The 19,379-nt window shown below is 49.9% G+C and overlaps 1 protein-coding gene across 20 annotated transcripts in view; it reads right to left on the reverse strand.

Moving 5' to 3' along the window:
• Nucleotides 1-19,218, reverse strand: part of LOC1281535 (twitchin) — a 36,624-nt gene extending 17,406 nt beyond the window's left edge. The window contains exons 1-21 of one of the 20 annotated variants that reach the window (XM_061650916.1): nt 19,044-19,218; nt 14,450-15,059; nt 13,856-13,877; nt 13,211-13,373; nt 12,982-13,123; nt 11,897-12,032; nt 11,478-11,681; nt 10,832-11,133; nt 9,171-9,797; nt 7,928-9,093; nt 7,732-7,851; nt 7,349-7,387; nt 5,965-6,115; nt 5,417-5,790; nt 5,125-5,250; nt 4,361-5,057; nt 3,931-4,284; nt 2,370-3,779; nt 1,862-2,164; nt 649-1,542; nt 1-548 (exon numbers count right to left, since the gene is read on the reverse strand). The exon at nt 1-548 is cut by the window's left edge and continues 343 nt beyond it. In XM_061650916.1, the coding sequence (XP_061506900.1) occupies nt 1-548; nt 649-1,542; nt 1,862-2,164; nt 2,370-3,779; nt 3,931-4,284; nt 4,361-5,057; nt 5,125-5,250; nt 5,417-5,790; nt 5,965-6,115; nt 7,349-7,387; nt 7,732-7,851; nt 7,928-9,093; nt 9,171-9,797; nt 10,832-11,133; nt 11,478-11,681; nt 11,897-12,032; nt 12,982-13,123; nt 13,211-13,373; nt 13,856-13,877; nt 14,450-14,759 (8,088 nt within the window). In that variant the 5' untranslated portion in view covers nt 14,760-15,059; nt 19,044-19,218. Of the gene's footprint in view, nt 549-648; nt 1,543-1,861; nt 2,165-2,369; nt 3,780-3,930; nt 4,285-4,360; nt 5,058-5,124; nt 5,251-5,416; nt 5,791-5,964; nt 6,116-7,348; nt 7,388-7,731; nt 7,852-7,927; nt 9,094-9,170; nt 9,798-10,831; nt 11,134-11,477; nt 11,682-11,896; nt 12,033-12,981; nt 13,124-13,210; nt 13,374-13,501; nt 13,524-13,855; nt 13,878-14,449; nt 15,060-18,551; nt 18,820-18,953 lie in introns of those variants that run through there. The other 19 variants (XM_061650910.1, XM_061650909.1, XM_061650915.1 and 16 more) reach the window with 19 other exon arrangements.
• Nucleotides 19,219-19,379: the final 161 nt, after the last annotated feature.

Genomic DNA, 19,379 nt, shown 5'->3' on the forward strand with positions numbered 1-19,379 from the left:
CGGCTCCGATTCGCCCTCGTCGTTGATGGCCTTCACGCGGAACTTGTAGTGCTGGCCCTCCTGCAGCCCGGTCACGTCGAACTCTTCGGCATCGGCAGGCGCCTTGCCGATCGGTACCCAGCGGCCCACCTTCTGGTCGTACTTCTGCAGCTCGTAGCCGGTAATCGGTTTGCCACCATCGTCGTCCGGCTTCTTCCACTTCAGCTTGCAGCCGTTCTTGGTGACGTCCTTCACCTCCAGCGGACCCTTCGGTCGGCTCGGGCTGGACAGAATCGTAATTTCGACCTCGGCCTCGTCCTGGCCGTGCTCGTTCTTCGCCTGGATCTTGTACACCGCGCTGTGCTTGCGCAGGCTGTCCTTGAGCGTAAACTTGGTGTTGTAATCCTTGTTGATGATCTCGTAATTGTCATCGCCCAGGATCGGCTTCTCCTTGAAAATCCAGGTAATCTCCGGCTCGGGCTCACCCTTCACGTTCACATCGTAGTGAACCATCTTGCCGGCCCGGACGACGATCGGCTTCAAGTTGGTACGATCGATACGCGGTTTCACTGTGAAAGGAGCACCACCAACATGGCAGTTGGATGGCAGTAGAATCAATGCTCTGGCCCTGACCTGACCTTCGACCCGCCCGCCCGCATATATACTTACGTGCACGATGCTTCACTATGTGCGACTTTGTCGCGTCCGATTCGGGCGACCGGCCAGCCTTGTTGACAGCCACGATGCGGAACTGACACTCGGTGTTTTCCTTCAGACCGTCGACCGTCGCCGACGTCTCGCCGCCATCAACCTCGCTCACGTCCTCCCAATCCTTGAAGCGGTCCTTCTTCTGGATCACGTACTTCTGGATCGGCGCACCACCGTCCGACTTCGGTGCCGTCCACTTCAGCTTGACGGACTTGTCGTCGAAGTCCACGATTTCCGGCGTGCCCGGCTTCCACGGCTCGTCGTACGGGTTCTTCGCCACGACCTCGTCCGACTCTAGCGGCTCACCGTCACCCTCGGCATTCACGCCGATCACGCGGAACTTGTACGTCGCTCCCTCGTCCAGCCCGGTGATGTCCGCCTCGAGGATTTCGGGCCCACCCGTTACCGTACCGCAGCGGACCCACTTGCCGTTGCGGTTCTTCAGCTTCTCGATCTTGTACTCCAGGATTGGACTGCCACCATCGTCGGCGGGTTTCTTCCACTTCAGCTTCAGGCCCTTCTTGGTGACGTTCGACACCTCGAGCTTGCCCTGCGGTCTGCCCGGTGCGCCCAGCACCACCAGCTCGACCGTTTCCTCGTCCTTGCCGTTCACGTTCTGGGCCACGATCTTGTACTTGCCCGTGTCCACGCGCTTCGCCTCCTTGATCGAGAAGTTCGTGTGGTAGTTGCCGTTCTCAATCTTGATGTTTTGCGTCTCGGTCAGCGGAATATCGTCGCGCCAGCTCCAGATGATCTCCGGTTCCGGTTCACCCTTGACGTCGACCGACCAGATCATCGACTTGCCAGCCTTGATGGTAATGTTCTTCAGATTGGTACGATCAATACGTGGCTTCACTGTTTCGCCATCGACGTTACGAGGGCAATGGATGGTACACAAAGAACAGTTTTGTACACAGAGTGTTGTTAGTGACCTGATAAGTTTACACATGTTTGGCATCGTTTGACAGACCGCGAACATACCCGGGGGAGCAAAACTTTAGCACCGAATCGCACGCAATCGTTTCGGATACGTCACGCGATTTTGACAGCTTATCGTAATACATTTCATTTAGGCTTATTAGCATCAACAGAATGCAACTTAAATAAGGGATGTACGGAAAACACAAAAAAACACACGCACGCTGTGTTTGACGCCCTATTTTGCAACACTTACGGTTCTTGTGCTTGACGGTGTGGTTATCGCTCGGCTCGGAAGCCTTCGAGGCGCCACCCTTGTTGACGGCACGGACGCGGAACTGGTACACGACCTTTTCCTTCAGACCGTGCACCTTACCCACGCAGTCGTCGTTCTCCGTCTTCGCGCACTCGGTCCAGTCGGTGAGGAACTTGTTCTTGCACTCGATGACGTAGTGCGTGATCGGACGACCACCATCCTTCTCGGGCTTCTCCCACTTCAGCTCCACAAAGTCTACGCCGTAGTCGTCGACAGCCGGCTTACCCGGTGCTTCGGGAGGATCTGTTTTTTAATACGCGTTAAAAAGAAGCATTATCATGAAATCGGTCCTACCCGCAAAACCTACAATCGACAGTGGCATCTTCAACTATATCAATTTTTTGTACTTTCTATCAATCAGACTATTTCAGACAATGGCTAGGCAAATAATGGAAGAGAACCACCTGTTTGTGACACAAAGAAAACACACGCAGACAGACAGGCTTACCGTACGGGTTGACCGTCTTGACGGCCAGCAGCGTTTCCAGGGGCGTCGATTCGCCCTCCTTGTTGTACGCCTTCACGCGGAACTCAAACTTGCGACCCTTCTGCAGATGCTGGAAGTCGAACGTCAGCTGATCGCCGCTGCACTCACCCGCCTGCAGCCAGGTACCGTTCTCGACGTCCATCTTTTCCAGCAGATAGCCGGTCAGCGGACAGCCGCCGGTATCTTCGGGCGGTTGCCAACTGATCACCACATGATTTGCGCGTGCCTTCTCGATTTTGATCGGACCGATCGGTTGCGTCGGCACGTCCAGCACCAACACCTTTCCGACCGTCACAAACTCGCCGCTGCTGTTCTTCAGCCGCAGCTTGTAGTCGCCCGAATCGGAGCGGACCGCGTGCCGTACCTGTATCGTGGTAGCGCCGCTTTCAACGTCGATCGTTTTTCGCTTCTCGGAATCGCATATCACCAGTATGTCATCCTTCTCCCAAACAACCTCCGGCTCGGGCTCGCCACCGTACTGTGCGTAGTAGCGTATCGTTTGGCCCTTCTTGAGCGTGATCGGCTGCAGACCCTCACCCTCAATGAACGGTTTCACGTACCGGTCGCGGATCTTGAGCGGTTCCGTGCTGTTGCTCGGCTTGCTCGCACCGCCCTGGTTGACCGCTTTCACGCGGAACTCAAACGTTTCGCCCACCGTCAGCCCGCGGATGGTGAGGTTCAGCTCGGCCGCACCGACGTCGGCGTAGTGCTTCCAGTTCGCCGCCGTGTACGGTTTGTACTCCACCATGTAGCTCGTGATCGGTGCACCGCCGTCCGACTTGGGCACCTTCCACCGCAGATCGACAAAGTCCTTGTCCCAGTCGGCAATGTTGAGATCGCGCGGCGGGTCCGGCTCCGTCCACGGATCCTTGGCAATAATGTCGTTCTCCATCGCGCAGTACTCCGACTCGCCCATCTTGTTGATGGCTTTCACGCGGAACTTGTAGTGCCGGCCGGACACGAGATCGTTGCAGTTAAACTTGCACTGATCGCCCGGCGACTCGCCTATCACGTCCCAGCCGGACCGCTTGAACACGTCCTGCCGCTCGACCACGTACTTCTCCAACGGTGCACCGCCGTCGTTCTCCGGCGCCTTCCACTTGACGACACACCGCGTCTGGTAGATGCCGGTGCAGCCCAGATCCTGCGGTGGCTGCGGTATGTCCTGGAACACAACATTAGTGGTATGCTCTTCCGTACCGGTGGCATTTGCCAGTTCAATCTTGTACTCGCCCGAATCCTTGAATTCGGTCTTCTTGAACTTCAGCACAAGCTTATCGTTCTCTACAACTATATCAACGTCTTCCAGTGGTACCGGTTTACCATCTTTGTACAACTTTGCCACCACCTTCGACTGGCGCGACTCACCGGCTGTGGCAAATGAAGACAAGACACATTATGTACAGTTTGCATCAAACAGAATGCGCAGCCACGAATGGTTGCAAAAAGCATTTAAATTGAGTAATGAGTAAACATGTGTGGTAGGCAAATAGAATAACAGAAAGGAACTGCGTGTACTTACTTGTGAATGGTACCTCCACTACCTTCTCCACCTTGGCAGGGGTTTCGATCTTCGGCGGCACCTCGAACTTGGGCTTCGTTTCCTTCTTGTTGATCTTCAGCGTACACTTGCTGGTGAGCGGGCCACACTCGCACCGGATTTCGCCGGCGTCGGTCAGCTCGAGCTTGTTGAAGACCAGCTGGTGCGTACCGTCACCATTGTTGATGATGTCGATGCGACCATCCTTCTTCAGCTCGGTCTCGCCCAGGAAGAACGCCACATCAGCCTCCTCGTCTTGGACCTGAATATCCAGCACCAGCTTCTCGGTTTCGTTTCCAACCGTGTCGCTCAGCTTCTTCATGAACTTGTTCGGTCCTGTTTAAACGGAAGGGCATACATCTCGTTGAACCATCCGTAATTTCACACTCTTACACTACCAGCCATAACTTACGCTTGACAAAGATTTCGGCCTCCGTCTTGTCCGCATTGCTGACGCACCGATACACGCCGCTGTCCGTTTTGGCGACATCCTTCAGCACCAGCTTGTGCTTGCGGCCATCCTTCACGATCTGGACCTTGTCGCTTTCGACAATCTTCTCGTCGCCCTTGAACCACTCCACCTTGCCCAGCACGTGGTCCAGCTCGCAGGCCATCGTGACCGTGTCCTTCACGAACAGCTGCTGGCTCTTGAGCACCTTCGTAAACTTGTAGTTGTACTCCAGGATCTTCAACTTCGTTTCCGTCTTGTCCGGCTGCTTCTCGATCTGGCACCGGTACGTGTCCGCATCCTCGGCCGTACAGTTTTTGATGATCAGCGTCACCGTGCCGTTCAGATCCTTTCCAATGACGTACTTGTCGCTGTTCTCCAGCTTCGTCTCGCCCTTGTACCAGCTGATCGGTGCCAGCGAGTTGTCGACCGCACACTCCAGCGTGCAGTCGTGCGTCAGGAAGCCCTTCTCCGCCTTCTTCAGGTTCTTGGTGAACTTGTACACCGGGTCCGCCTCCTCCACGGTCAGGTAGGCGAAGCAGGAAATACCCGCAATCTCCAGCGTGTACTTGCCACCGTCTTCCACCTTCGGGTTGAAGATGGTACAGGTGTAGTTGTCACCGTCCGTCTTGAACTTGTACTTCGAGCCATTGAAGATTTCCTGCAAACAGAATGATTGTGCCTTAGAGAATGTTGCTCCAACGTCCTTTCTTGTGCTTCATACTCACATCCTTACGTAACATCCACTTGGCCTTGGAGTTGGGTTTGGTGAACGTGGCCTCGAACACTACCTTCTTGTCTTTACCTTCCTTGCAGGTGATATCGACCAGTGGCTTCGAGAAGGTGTCTTGTTTCTGGAGCATGAAGAAGATACAGAGAGAGAGAGAATGTTCCATTAGACTCACATAGAAACTCACTCACGCACACAAACGATATACACAACACTCGCAACAACGTTAATCACAAATGAGGTTGTACACCGTGTTGTTGTTGTTTGTTTGTTAGTCATAAGACACATACGCGCTCCACTTTTTTCAGCTGCGGCTTCGGCTTCTCCACCTCCTTCAGATCGCCCCAGTCCGGGTCCTTCTCCTGGTTGCCCCACTTGGCGTACTTTCGCTTCTTTAGCATCGCGCGGAAGTCCATACCGCTCGCGTCCGACACGTACAGCTGCACGTCCGCACTGTCCTCGCCGTGTGCGTTCGAGACGACCACCTTGTACTTGCCCTCGTCGTTCGGCTTCACCTTGCGGATGCAGAGCGTGATCGTGTTGCTTTCACCGTCGGTGTGATGCTTGTAGCGACCACCGTCCACCAGCTCGGTAATGCCCTTGAAGAACTTCCAGGTCGGTGCGGGATTACCCTCGACCTGCACCGAGATGTAGCCGGTTTGATCTGCAAAAAATAGGGACGGGAACACCACGGATGGAACTCTCGCACTTTGCTATCGACCGTCAGCCAAGCCAAGGAAGCACTAGAAGCGGATTCACTACGATTCACTCGCAGCGTGTACTGTTGTTAGCAGCTAGGTGTAATGGCGCACAAGCGGGACGTGAGCGTTTTGCGAACCTTCTACTGCCGAGTAGCTCTCCTGGAAGTCCACGATGATAGCTGCCTTGCCTTCCTCGCCGATCGCTCGCAACGGTGTCGACGGTTGGTTGATCTTCTCATCCATATCTTGAATGCTCGGACGACGCACATCGATTGATGGTCGTCGCTTCTGCAGGGCGCCAGTTTTGCGTTTGATATTTGATATTTTTAATCGCAACCCGTCGTCAGCAAAAACCCCAGACGAGTACGATCACCATCGCAACGATTCGTCGATTCCATACCACACCATACACACCACAAGGGTGCATACACACACACACATAATACATCCATACATACAGACAAACACACAAGTGATCGCGATTAGAGAAGGAAGGGAGAGAAAGATGTTCAATATTAGTGCACAACATTCTTCTGAATGCAAAAAATAAAAAAATAAATAAACGATGTATATATAATGGACATGAGAACATTCAAAATGGCTGTGTTGGCTTCCCAGCTCACAAAAAGCTATTGAAATACAGCTCTTACCCGAGCTCGCGGCTCGTATGTCAGTAATCAATTTTCATAATCCCATCCCACCGATCAGCTTTCCACCTGTGCGATCCCAAATCCTGTCTAACCCGCCTCTCCTAGCACTAGCTGACACAGGCTACATGCTTCCGTCGAATCGCCAAATCGCAATTCGCCATAAATCATCACATCAAGCAAAAGTAAACACATATACACATATACCCAACCGCGAGCGACATCGACTCTCGAATGCAAGCAGCGGGCAGGGAAAAATTAAAAACAAAATTCAAACCACCCAAGCCAGGCGGCCAATTTGCAGGCAGGAAAATAATCGAATTTCCCGCTATTTTTGCAGCTCCTGCTGCTGGTGGGTACAGGGGGTACCGCGCGAAGGGGCAGGCCAGGGAAGTAGCTCCTCCCTTTCGATTGCTTTCAGAAATCGCTACAACTTTCAACATGCGAACATTTATCTATTCTGCGATCACAGCAGGAACAGGGTGTGTTCTATTTTTGGACGCCCGCCGTCTACGGCCAGTGTCGGCACTAAAAGCACTCTGAGCTCTTGAGATGCGCGTTTCGCGAACATGATGCTGGGTCCTCTCCCCACCCAATTGCTTGGGTCAGTAATAGGGGGCAAACGAAAATATTGATCGCGCATCAGTTGGTAAGACGAGGCTCGCTCCTCGACCTTCCCACAGCGCTAGGTCACAACCGTTTCGTAGAATGGCAAGGTGTATGTTTACATCCGGCCATCCCCAGGCGTAATCGTTATCCATTCAGTTAGCATTTGAGTAAACAGTACACGTGTGCGTGCGGTGCAACGATCGGCGAGAAGCGTTGCCTGCGCTGCACCAGGCGGGCCAATACACCGCAACAGCCGCATATTCACCTTTCGTTCGTCGATCACTTCACCAGGCCTTAGTTTGGTCTTGGTAGATGGGGTACAGATAAAAACGGTTCGTCGAGTGTACCAGCGATACGCAGTTGAACAACGAGGATAAGTAACAAGAAGAGTAGAACTGTTAGGGACACAAAGTCGTTTCAGGGCGTCGAAACGGTAACATTTAGCGGTAAAACAACCCAACGCAAGCGATTGCTGCGGGTGGGGTTTACACTTATTTTTACCACAGACGATGTAGAAGGTGCATTTTGTTGTTGTTGGTTGAGTAAACAGTACCACAGTAAATGTACACGAAAAGGTAGGATGTAACACACACTTGGAACAAATGGTTCCTTAGAATCTGTAGAGATATGGTTCACACAATTACTTACATCATCGTTGATTAGCAAACTTGGGCGACGATCGTCCATGAAGGAACCACGACGGCTGCCCTTGTCGCGGATGATTTCGATGCTTGGAGCTTCCAAGCCTTTCTGGGCAGGGGCGGGTTCCTGAAAGTTGCGGAAAAAAACCACTCATGAAATCCGCTGTGCAACGCTTAGTACACAAAGGGTGCGCTAGTGTTACCTCCTTGATCTTCGGTATCGATCCCCGACGATCCTCCTCGACCTTGATCTGGATCTTCTCCTCCTTCTTCGTTTCGACCTTCTTCGCCTCCTCGACCTTGATTTCGATCTTCTCCGGCTGCTCGACCTTCTTCAGCTCCACCTTCTTCTCCTCCACCTTAGCCTCCGACGCTCGTCGCTCGACCTTCTTGAGCTCCACCTTCTCGCCCTCGATCTTCAGCTCGGCCTCCTTGCGCTCGACCTTCTTCAGCTCAGCCTTCTTCTCTTCCACCTTCAGCTCGCCCTCCTTGCGCTCCACCTTCTTGAGCTGCACCTTCTGCTCCTCCACCTTCAGCTCGGTCTCCTTCCTCTCCACCTTCTTCAGCTTCACCTTCTCCTCCTCGGCCTGCTTGTCCAGGTCCTGCTTGTCGACCTTCTTCAGCTGCACCTTCTCCTCCTCGGCCTTCTCCTCCTCCACCTTCTTGGCCACCTTCTTCAGCTCCACCTTCTCCTCCTTCTTCTCCTCCTCCTCCACCTTCTTGGCCGGTTTCTTCTTCGGTTTTTCCTCGTCCTTCGGCTTCGGTTTGGCAATCACCTTCACCTTGCACTCGCACTCGTCGCTCTGGGTGTCATTGCTAATAGAGACCTTGTACGAACCGGCGTCCTCTACGGTTACGTTCTTGACCACTAGCTTAGCCATGCGCCCGGTAAACTCCTGGATGACCGTTTCGCTCGCCTTCAGGATCGTTTTGTTCTTCATCCAGTACACCTTGAAGTGCCGGTCGGGTTGTGCCAAACCGGCCGCAAGCGTCAGATCGCCGCCCTCGTCCACCTCCACATCCTTGAATTTGGCATCGATGATCGGTTTCGTTGCGGGCGGTTTCTCGAACACGATGTCCTTGATCTCGATCACCTGCGACGTCGCCTGGCCCTTATCGTTCTTGGCCACCAGCTTGTAGGCACCGAAGTCGGCCTCGCTCAAACCGACAATGTTGAGCTTGACCGAGAACTCGCCCTCGCGCGTTTCCTCGATCTTGATCATGTGTCGGTGCGTCTCCTTGATCACGGTAGTCTCCTTCATCCAGACACACTCTGGCTTGAAGCGGGACGCGACCGAACACTCTATTGAAGCGGTACGCTTCTTAATGTTCGTAACTAGTTTCGGTTTTTCCTTTATCACCGGAATAACTGGAAGGTAAGATGGAAATAGTTTGTTAGTACCATGTAAATCCAGTAGCTTCCAACGCACACCACCCGCAACTTACTCTCAATGTTGAGGATTAAATTAGCATTTAACTCTCCGAGAATATTCTTGATGTTGCACTTGTACGTGCCAGAGTCCTCCGTCTGTGGATCCTTCAGTACGAGCGTGATATGATAGACGTCCTTCTCCTGCGTCATCGTCATCTTCAGCTTCGACGTTTCCTGCAGCAGCCGGCTCTCCCGCGTCCAGGTGATGTCCGGCTTGATGTCGGTCTTCACCTTGCACTCCATGCGCACCAGCTTGCCGTTGTCCAGCGAGACGATGTGCGGCTTCTCCACGAAGATGGGCGCGTTCTTGGTCGTCTCCTGTTCCGCCTCGATGTTCAGGTTGAGCGTCGCGCTGCTCTCGCCAAACTCGTTGCTGATGATGCACGAGTAGCTGCCGCCATCGTCCGCGTTCGGATCCTTGATGTTGAGCGTCAGCTCGTACGTGTCCTCGTCCACGGTTTTCACCTCCAGCGCGACCTTGCTGGACGATGTCACCTCCTGCTTCTTTCGCATCCACTTGACGGTCGGTTTCGGTTTCGATCTACATCTACACTTCATCGTTATCAGCGTGCCCAGCTTGTTCGGTATGATCTTCGGCTTCTCCACAAACGACGGTGCAAATCCGCGCTCATTTTCATTCGCTTCAGGGTTGAATACGGCAAGAGGGGTGAATAGGGGTTTTGCAAGTGTAACAGAAAAAGTAAGTGAGTATGAATTATATGCACTAAACATTACGCCAACAGCACGTCAGCAAACGGAAGCAAATCTCGAAGCAGTTACAAATCGAAAGGTTAGCAACAAACGCTAACTAACAGCTGCTACGCTACAAGCAAACTCAAGATCACTCAGTTACGGTACGGTACGATGAACGTTTTCATACAAGTCTACATTATGAAGCTAAGCGGCCATTCCAGGTGCAGCCATAAGCAGTTGCTCTCTATTAGTAGCCGTACATGATGCTGAAAGATCGTGAACAATCTTTGCTTGCTATCGTAATAACATGATCTTTTTTTTATTTTTTGAAGTAATGGAACCAACTTTATGCCTCTTTTTTGTTATTAAGTCCACTTTTTTACAAAAAAAAGTCCAAAATAGATAAGGAGACGTCTGAAATGGTAGATTACTCACACCTTGCAGACCGAATAGTTTGACTCAGAAGTTCAACAAAAGGGAATCAGAAAATGCACCTACACTCTGCAAACTCTGACTTTGTGCAAAGGGGAACAGATCGTACTGAAGAAAACGTACTGCGGCGCACGAACATTAGACGATCATGCCGTACGCGGTCAAGAGTAAAGACACCACGACAACGCTGTGTAGCAAAACAAAAACCAGCAAAACCTAGCAATACACAGTAGTGTAAACGTAGTAGATTTGCGAAAAGTACACGGGCAAGAAACACGAACACGAAACATACTATAGATAGATATAACAGGGCACGAAAACAAACGGTAACAAAATCACAAAACACAGCACCACGAAACACGCGTAAGAGAAACAAAATATAACACAGGTGGCACAAGACAACAAAAGTAGTGCAATGATATTAAGTAGAGAAGTAAAACAGAAACGAAAAAACAAAAACAAAGCAAAAACAACCAGTGAACGCAACACGGAGTTTTTGGTTTGTTTTGCTTAGAAGGTAGATATAAGAAAACCAGGAACGTCGAAATACCTTTGAAGTTAAGCGTAATGTGTGCATTACTTTCCCCGAACGGGTTGAAAGCATGGCAGCGGTAGATGCCTCCGTCATTGGCGGTTGGTAGCGAGATCTGCAGTGTGAGCAGGTAGGTATCGATGGAAATGGCCTTCCGCAGGATCTTGAATCGTTCGCCATCCTCGATACGGTCCTGACCATGATACCAGGTAATGTCCGCAACCGGCATTGCCTCCAAAATGCATTCCATCGAAAGCACGTCACCCTTCTGGGAGATGGTGGGCTTCTGTGGGAATCGGGGTGGTTTACCCTCCGGGTTTCTGTACGACACAGACGAAAAAACACGAATGCAAAACGTTGGAAGTGGGGTGTGTGTGCGTGTTTGTGTGTTTTTATTAGTCAAAAACTCTTCTTGAAGAAAGAAAGAGGTTGAGACAGGGTGTTGAGACGATTCCATTGGAACATCTTTATCAGAAATCATCGACCATGGAGCATCGAAATGTACGAGAACTCAGTAACTCTTTCAACTAGTAAAGTTCCAAACAACGAGACCATTCTAGCCTCATTTAAGTGAGAGGACTCCGTCCCAGTGCGTACAATACAAGGCCCCGAATGAAATCGTTCAACCACCATTGTCGACAACCTTCCGTCAGCGCACACTTACATCAGTTTCGAGCTGGAATCAAAGTTCAGATTGATAACAGCCGTCGAGTCGCCGTGCTTATTCTTTGCTAGCACACTGTACACACCCCGGTCTAGCTGCTTCACGTCCTTGATCGTGAAGCGGATCAAGTAGCAGTGGTTTTGGTCCTCCTCGACCTCACTGCTGAACCTGCCAGCCATGGCAATCTCGTTCTTTTCATGGAACCTGCGATGTACAGTGCCACAAATTGATAGGGAGAACAGTCAGAATTAAAACATTGCAACGCTACTCTTGCTTGCAGGTCTCGTTACGGGTGCGACCGGGAATACTGCCGCGGTCCGGAGGATCTTTTCAAACGGAATCTACGAGCAGTATTAGCGGTAGTATTTTGGAATAGATAGAATTTGAAAAAAGGAAAAACAAAAACGTTCGACACTTGCCATGTATAGCTTGGCTTTGGATCGCCAATACATCTACACTCAAATATTATATTCTTGCCGTCGTCCGATTGTCGTGTGACAGGTCGATCTGTAAAAGCAGGCTTGAAGCCATCCGCCGGTACTGGGACTTCCTCACCTATACGGGAAGGGACGGAAAAATGAGTTGACGTTGTAGTTGACGTTTGCGTAGACAGAGGAGAGGGGGAAATAAACAGAGAGAAAGAGAGAGACATACACACACAGACAGACAGAGACACACATACATATCGTGTACCGAAACCGAAACCTTTGTTGTTTGCTTGATAAAAAACATTTCTTGATCTTTGGGCGGGCAACAACGAACGTTGTTGAAACCACCGAATCATTCACCGAAAACCGTTATCATGTTTGTCTTCTACCGACACATCTCGATTGAATTGTACTTCTGTCATTCTCGATTGTTTCAGACCGATCTTGTTTGATCTTCTTGAATTGTGTTTACACAATTGATCGGTCTGATGTACTTTTTAAGATCTTCCATTTCGTTCGCAAAGCATTTACACCTTTCCTGACTAGCGGAGAGTGTGTACCTTTGTTTTACAGAGTCCGATTTAGTTGTTACGATAGCAATGATATTTGTGAATACTATGCTTTCTCCCACTTTTCACTTCAATGAATGAAGCTGACCATATATGAGTGTGATAATGAGGAAATGAATTTACACAGAGATGGAAACGATGCGTGGCGTGAAGATGATGAACCTGTCATATTAAAACATGTGCATCCGGTATACTAACGATGTAGTAAACGAACTATCTACAACATCAACGAAACGATTATGAAAGGTCTGGAACGAAACTGATGCTGACTGATATAAGTGTGATGATGAACATGAAGTTGTCAAGTTGTGGATGTATTTGTGAACATGTGATGATGGCTGGCAATGGCACACGAAAACTTAACCCTTACAATCAAAATGATAAAACATAATTAGGGAAACAAAAGGCTGCGAATGGAATATTGAGCACTGTAGAGTTGGAAACAATAGGTTGTGTCAAATACCAGAAGGCTTTGGCGCTTTTGCCGCCAGGGAACGCTATACTCACTGTCGAAGTTCAGGCTGATCGTTGCACTCGACTCTCCGAGCTCGTTTTTGGCTGTCACTTTGTATTTACCCGAATCTTCGAACGTCACATTATCGACCTCTAGGGTGGCACGGTACAGTGTACCGTCATTTTGTACTTTAAACTAGAATTGGGAAACAATGGAAACAAAGTCAGCTATTAGACGACCTATTATTCCAAGGCCAACAGCGTACGATCATGCCAACTTTACCTTATGCCTCGGTGTATTATCGATAACCTTACTGTTGTGTGACCACCTGATCTGTGGCTTCGGGTCAGCCTTAATTTCGCACTCGAAAATGAGTCGTTTGCCATCGTTCTCCTGCTTGATGGAGGGCTTCTTGATGAACGTCGGTGCCACACCGTCGATTTGCCTGCGTAAAATGGGGGAGAGAGAATTGCACGTTGTGTCAATAAAACACCACCACCAGGATGCCACGGTTTCGAGTACAAGAGAATTCAAACAACTGGCTGTAAACACACACGAAGCGTTTATACGTACCGCTCCTTGCGCTCTACTTTCTCTGTGGTTGTCACCCATCACAGTCGCAGGTGTTGCAGGTTGGTGTGGGCAGTGAAGTTAGTGGCGCAAACGCGAAACCAGAGTGCGTAGTAAAAGGCGTAGTAAGAAAATAGTTTGGAAGCGCAATGATTAATATCAAAAAAAGCAATAGGAGCAGTTTCTCTTTTTGTGTAAGGTTTGCTGTATCTTTTTCACACACACAAAAAAGGATAACATTTGCGGAGAGCGAGGCAGGACGGAACGATTGCACGGCACAACAATGAACAAACAAACGTAAAAACACATAACTACAGTCCGAAACGACAGATAGATTGCAATGGACGGTACACTTACTTTTCAACAGGTTCATCAGCAGCTATGGTTGAATTTTGAACACAACAAGACACGTACATGAACACGATATGGTGGATGGGAAAACGAGAACAGAGGAAATATTGACATGTTAATAGAGGAGTACCAACTGACACTGGTGCTACGGCTTGCAGCAATAGCAATATATAGAGAGAGAGAGATCGTTGTGTGCAGAATAAATTGTTTACAGGTGGTGAATTATTGTGTTTAAAATGAATCGTGAACATTATGTGTTTACTTTACTGTGATGGTTTTAACATTTAAATCAATCTGTTACATTGAACACGAATGCCATCGATATCAAAGACTGGGGTCCTTATTGGCCCGCGATAGTTAAAGTTCACCTGCATTCGAAAAACGCACGCTCAACTGTTCTAAAAATAGAGCAGACATTGCGCGGACGATCAAGGGGGTACGATCAACAAATCATGAATGGATCACGATACATTTTAGCACTCATTCACCGAAACCACACCGGCACGCTATTTGCGTCACGCGCGGTCATGAACACCGAATAAAGAAGACGTGGAAGAGCGGGAGGAGGAACACCCCCAACCCAAATCGGGTCCTACTTACGGCTGAAGTTCAGATTGATCGATGCGGAAACCTCGCCCATCCGATTCTTGGCCTTCACCTTGTACAGTCCTGCATCGGTATCGATGACGTCGTCGAGCTCGAGCACCACGAAGTACTTGTTCTCGCCGAACGATTGGATCTTGAACTTGGTGCGCGCGTTCTCGGACAGCAGCTCCTCGCTGCGGTACCATTCGATGGTCGGTTTCGGCTTCGCCACCAGCTGACACTCGAATATCAACCGGTTGCCGTCGTCCTCCTGGCGCAGCTGCGGCTTTTGCGTGAAGCTGGGCGCGAAATCATGGTCGGCCATGGTTTTTGTTTGTTGCTGCGGTGGATACGGGACCACCACCACCCTCGGGCGAAAGTTTCCGGGACGGGGGGTTTTTGTTTTCCTGGTGCGCTCAGACTAACGCTTCCCTACCAACCACTCTCCTCCACTCTGCTCTTATGGGGGAAGGATTCTGCTCCAGCAGCAGCGTTGGATTTCGTTGCTCCTGGTTTCACTTCTTCGTAGCGTGTGTTTTCGTGTCACAGTGGCACCAGCATGTGGACGAAAAAGGCGCGTTTTTCGCACACGGAATGGCTTTCGCTATCGCGCGTCAGTCGCTGACTGCTCGTGGTCAGCACATAGAAATAGAAAGAAGAAAAAAAAGACGCACATGGAAACATTCCATCAGTCGCTGCATTTTACCTGCATAAGCAACGCTTATGACTAATCAACGGATGCTTCTAGCGATCAGTTCACCCTCCCCTTAGGCAATCCGTTTCCAACCCACGTATACGTATTGCAAAAATAGACGGCCGCTAAAGAACGGACAGCCTGCCTTGGCAGCAGTAGCAGTACCGTGCCGATCACTTGACCGGAACGATGCGATCTTATGAGCAAAACAAACACTTGTGTGTACACTATGCTCTCGTGTGTGTGTGTATTTTTCCCGCCAGTGGAAGTAAGAAGTGGTGAAGAAAACCACCCGTTTTCCCGCAACACGACGGGGGGGGGGGGGGTTAGTAGCTACATACCACCGGGGCTTATTCATAAGCCAAAGTGGAACCTATTATTAGGACGGTCAGCAGGAAAAATATGTTCCCCCTCATGCCTCTTGTGTGAATCCTCTTCTTCGAACAGAAAACATCCTCTTGCAAATAAGGTGGCTGACTAAGTATAGAAGAAATGTTTGCACGGACAGCGCGCGGCCCTAAAAATAAAGCGTTATTCCCACACACTGGCTGACGGACAGATGGATTGTGTTTCAGAGTGCAACGGGGCATCGCTTCTTCCTTTTTTTTGGTGCGGTTTTCAACGAAAAGCAAACATGCTTGATGGTGGTGTCATACAAAGGGGCAAGGTAGACATTAAACAGAGGATTATCCTGTCCCCGTTGAAAGTAACGTAAATATTGCAAATTGCTTACACGTCATCGAATAACACGTTGGCCAAACTGGGTTGGAATTTGAAAGTGAGCAAAACAGACATGAATATGAAATGCTCGCATTACACAATGCATTCGAAGGTTCTATAATTAGCCGCGTTGGCTATTGTTGGAGTGGCGGGCTGCTGATCAGATTGTCCATGTGTGTAGTGCTGCTACACACCTTGGTGCTATTTTTGCATTACAAAATCATTTTTTTAAAAAAGCAGAATCACATGCAATTCTTTTGCTGCTGAGTCAACCAGCAAACCGCCGCACTAGGTAAGCCGCCCTGCTGCCGCAAGGCGGGTTTGCATGATTTCCCTAAAGATGGCGCTCTCTCTCTCGCTCTCCAGAGATCATAGTACCAGTAAACGAACCAGTGGAAACAAATCGATTTTTGTGGGAAAATTTGAAAAAGAAAGTGTTAATAATTGCTATTAACATTTTCTCCAATTGCTTTCTTCCGCAAGATGGTTTATCATTGCAACAGTGGTACACTAATGGACCACTACTAAAGCTAGCCACGAACACTTTCCCCTTAGCAGTTGTCTACACACTTAAATAATATTGCGAAATTGTAACTGATGCCAACGTCCAATTTGAACGACGATTATTGAACAGACGTTAATTCCTATTATTTCAGAACTTCAGAAACACTATTAAAGGCTTACTATTTACACCACTTAAACTTGTACTTTTGTGCCCAACAACTCACTACGAGCTTGACAAGAACGAACAACTACATTTGCTGGCTACCACTTTCATGGAAACGGCCTGGTGTGCGTGCATGCGTTTGGCTATTCATAGCATCACTTGCGGCAAATTGGAAAACTCGCCCAGCCTTAGCGGACACCGCCCGCGCTAACCCTGACACACTATTTCCACCGCCACGAAGCGTCCTTCGCGGTACGATCTTGGCTGTCTGTCACCGAGAAATCGCTGTGCAGTGTTCCGCCCACTCAAGATTCAACGGTTCCTCGTCACGGTCACCATCACGATTGGTGATGTTTCGCTCATTAGACCACGGTGCAGCCAGTGGGCACCTTGCTGCTGCTGCTTCTTCAGCCGAAGGACATTTTTTCCTCTTTCCCCCCAAAGCAACCTCACACACACACACTTTGTTGCGCCAAAGGGGAAGACATATTTTAATCATCTACCATTTCAGCCGACATGCTCTCTAGCGCGGCGAATGTCACACCGTTCCTGTCACTCACACACACGGCGGTCGGCACCGCAACCTTGAACAATTTTGAATCCACAAACCGCAACGGCAATATATAAATTTGCGAATAAAAATCGTGTGTCGTGTCTGTGCTTTTTTGTTTGTTGTTTTTAGTATCATTTCCATCCTTCGCACAATTTCATCACAATTTCACCACTGGGGCCGCGACATGTTTTTTTTATATATATATATATATATATATATATATATTTATGCGTGTACTACCGCGCCACCGTAACCGAATCCGACGTCCTTTTACCGCAGCAGAAGAAGAAGACGGGGCGGATATTTTGAACACTACAAACGCACACACACACACACACACACATTTACAGATCCACTGCGGCTTGTGATGAAGCGCCAAATTCTACAACTTTCTCCCCAGGCCGTAACGATGGGAGGAGAGCTGACGGGGGCTTCCGAAACTTTACAGCTTCGATCTGCTCAACCCTGCTGCTTCGACCGATTTTCGAACGGCCCATGCCCCAAACCGCCACGAGTTTTCCCTTGCGCCTACCCTGACGGGTAGGGGCCCCGTTATTTATAGAATTTTTTTCAGTTTTTCTTCTATTTTTACCCCGTGCCCGTGCACACTCTGTTTCGCGCGCTGCCTCACGAGAGAAATCCTTCGCGCGCGCGATCGGCCGCCAGCCGGATCCGGTTGCACCCCTTCACACGGGACCCTGGGCGCATTTCTTCATCCGACCGTGTTTACTTGTACGTGCGACGTGAAGAATTCGAGGGCTGACACCAGCAGAGGCTCACACCAAAAAACCAGCGCAAAGCTTGAGATGGCAAAGACGGGGACTATATGGGAACGAAACCGAATGATGGTATAGACGACGTTCTTCCCATTCTGTGCGATTTTTTGGGACACACACACACACGCACTAACACACACGCACACGATGAGGTCAAAAAAAGACGAGAGGGTTCACGATCGTATCTCAGCCCCGCCAACACCACAACCACCATCACAACATTATATAACCGCCGATGGGGAGGTGGAAAAGAAGATCACTTAACGGCTGCAAGAAGCTTTTAATGGGGGATCCGGCTCGGAACGACTTTTTTGCTTCGAAATATTTCATCACTGCCATCCTGTTCTTCGCTTGGGTGGCACAACATTTATTGGTGGTAAAAGAACACGATCACCACTTGGGTCGTTCGGTGGCGCGACGAAAGCGGCACAACGTTTCTAGAACGCGTATTCCATTTCCATCCAACGCCCACTCGAGGTGGGGGTACAGTTTTCACAACCATTTTTCGTGCACCAAATTGCCGTTCGCAAGTCGTTTATTTTCTTCGCCCACTCAGAAAAGCACACACACACACACACACATTAGAGCACAGAAGCATACACCATGGAATCATTCGGCCCGAAACTTTTACAACGCGAACGGAATTTGCAAAATCCACCTCGCGCAACCAAAAACAAAAAAACAAGCAATTTGTGAACATTTATTACTATATCTCCCTGCACCTGTGTTTTTCTCTCCTCTCCTGTGTACTTTTCCCCCCCTTTTGCGAAACGAAGAAGAACGGTTGGACGGTCGCGCCACACGCGCACACGCGAACTGCTTACTTTCACTTCTCCTGCTCGACTGGCCGGTCCCTAGCGGGTCGGCTATTTTTCTACTATCGACACGGACACACACACACACCGGCTCGTGTCTTTTTTCGGCTGCTTCGGGTTTTTCCCTACTCCCACCCGACTTTCCACCCTACCGCCCCAGTCAGGCGTGTATTCAATTTTCAATTATTTTCACCGAACCAACACACACACACACACACACAAGGAGAGAACACAGCTCGTGAAACCAACCCCTTTTTTCTCCTTCGACGACACGAATGACGCAATGACACTTACAGGGCAGAAATCCAATCGAAGTGATCCTGCTGTGCTCCCACGGCACACGTATCCAATCTGTCTCTCACGGATATGCACACACACACTTACACACGCACACACTTGCTGCTTTGACGGGGAGGATTTTTCACTCTCCCGTAGTAGTAGTAGTAGGCTGGTAGTAGAAGATGCTGCTGGTAGCGCTGCGACCCAAAACGATGCGCGCTTTCGGCGTGAGTTTCACTCGTCGACTGATCGGACCTGCACACGGGGCAACACTGAACGCCAGCCACCACGGTGTGAGCTGGCAGCAGAAGATGAAGAAGGGAAAAAGAAACCAACACGCACGAGTCTGCGCCCCACGGGTACGGTGCGCTGCGTTCGAAATGTTGTGTGCGCGCCTGCGAGGATCGCGATTAAGTAATGGCCAAAGTGCCTAAAATTAGA

The sequence above is a fragment of the Anopheles gambiae genome, chromosome 2, assembly GCF_943734735.2.
Source record: "Anopheles gambiae chromosome 2, idAnoGambNW_F1_1, whole genome shotgun sequence".
Taxonomy (NCBI): Eukaryota; Metazoa; Arthropoda; class Insecta; order Diptera; family Culicidae; genus Anopheles; species Anopheles gambiae.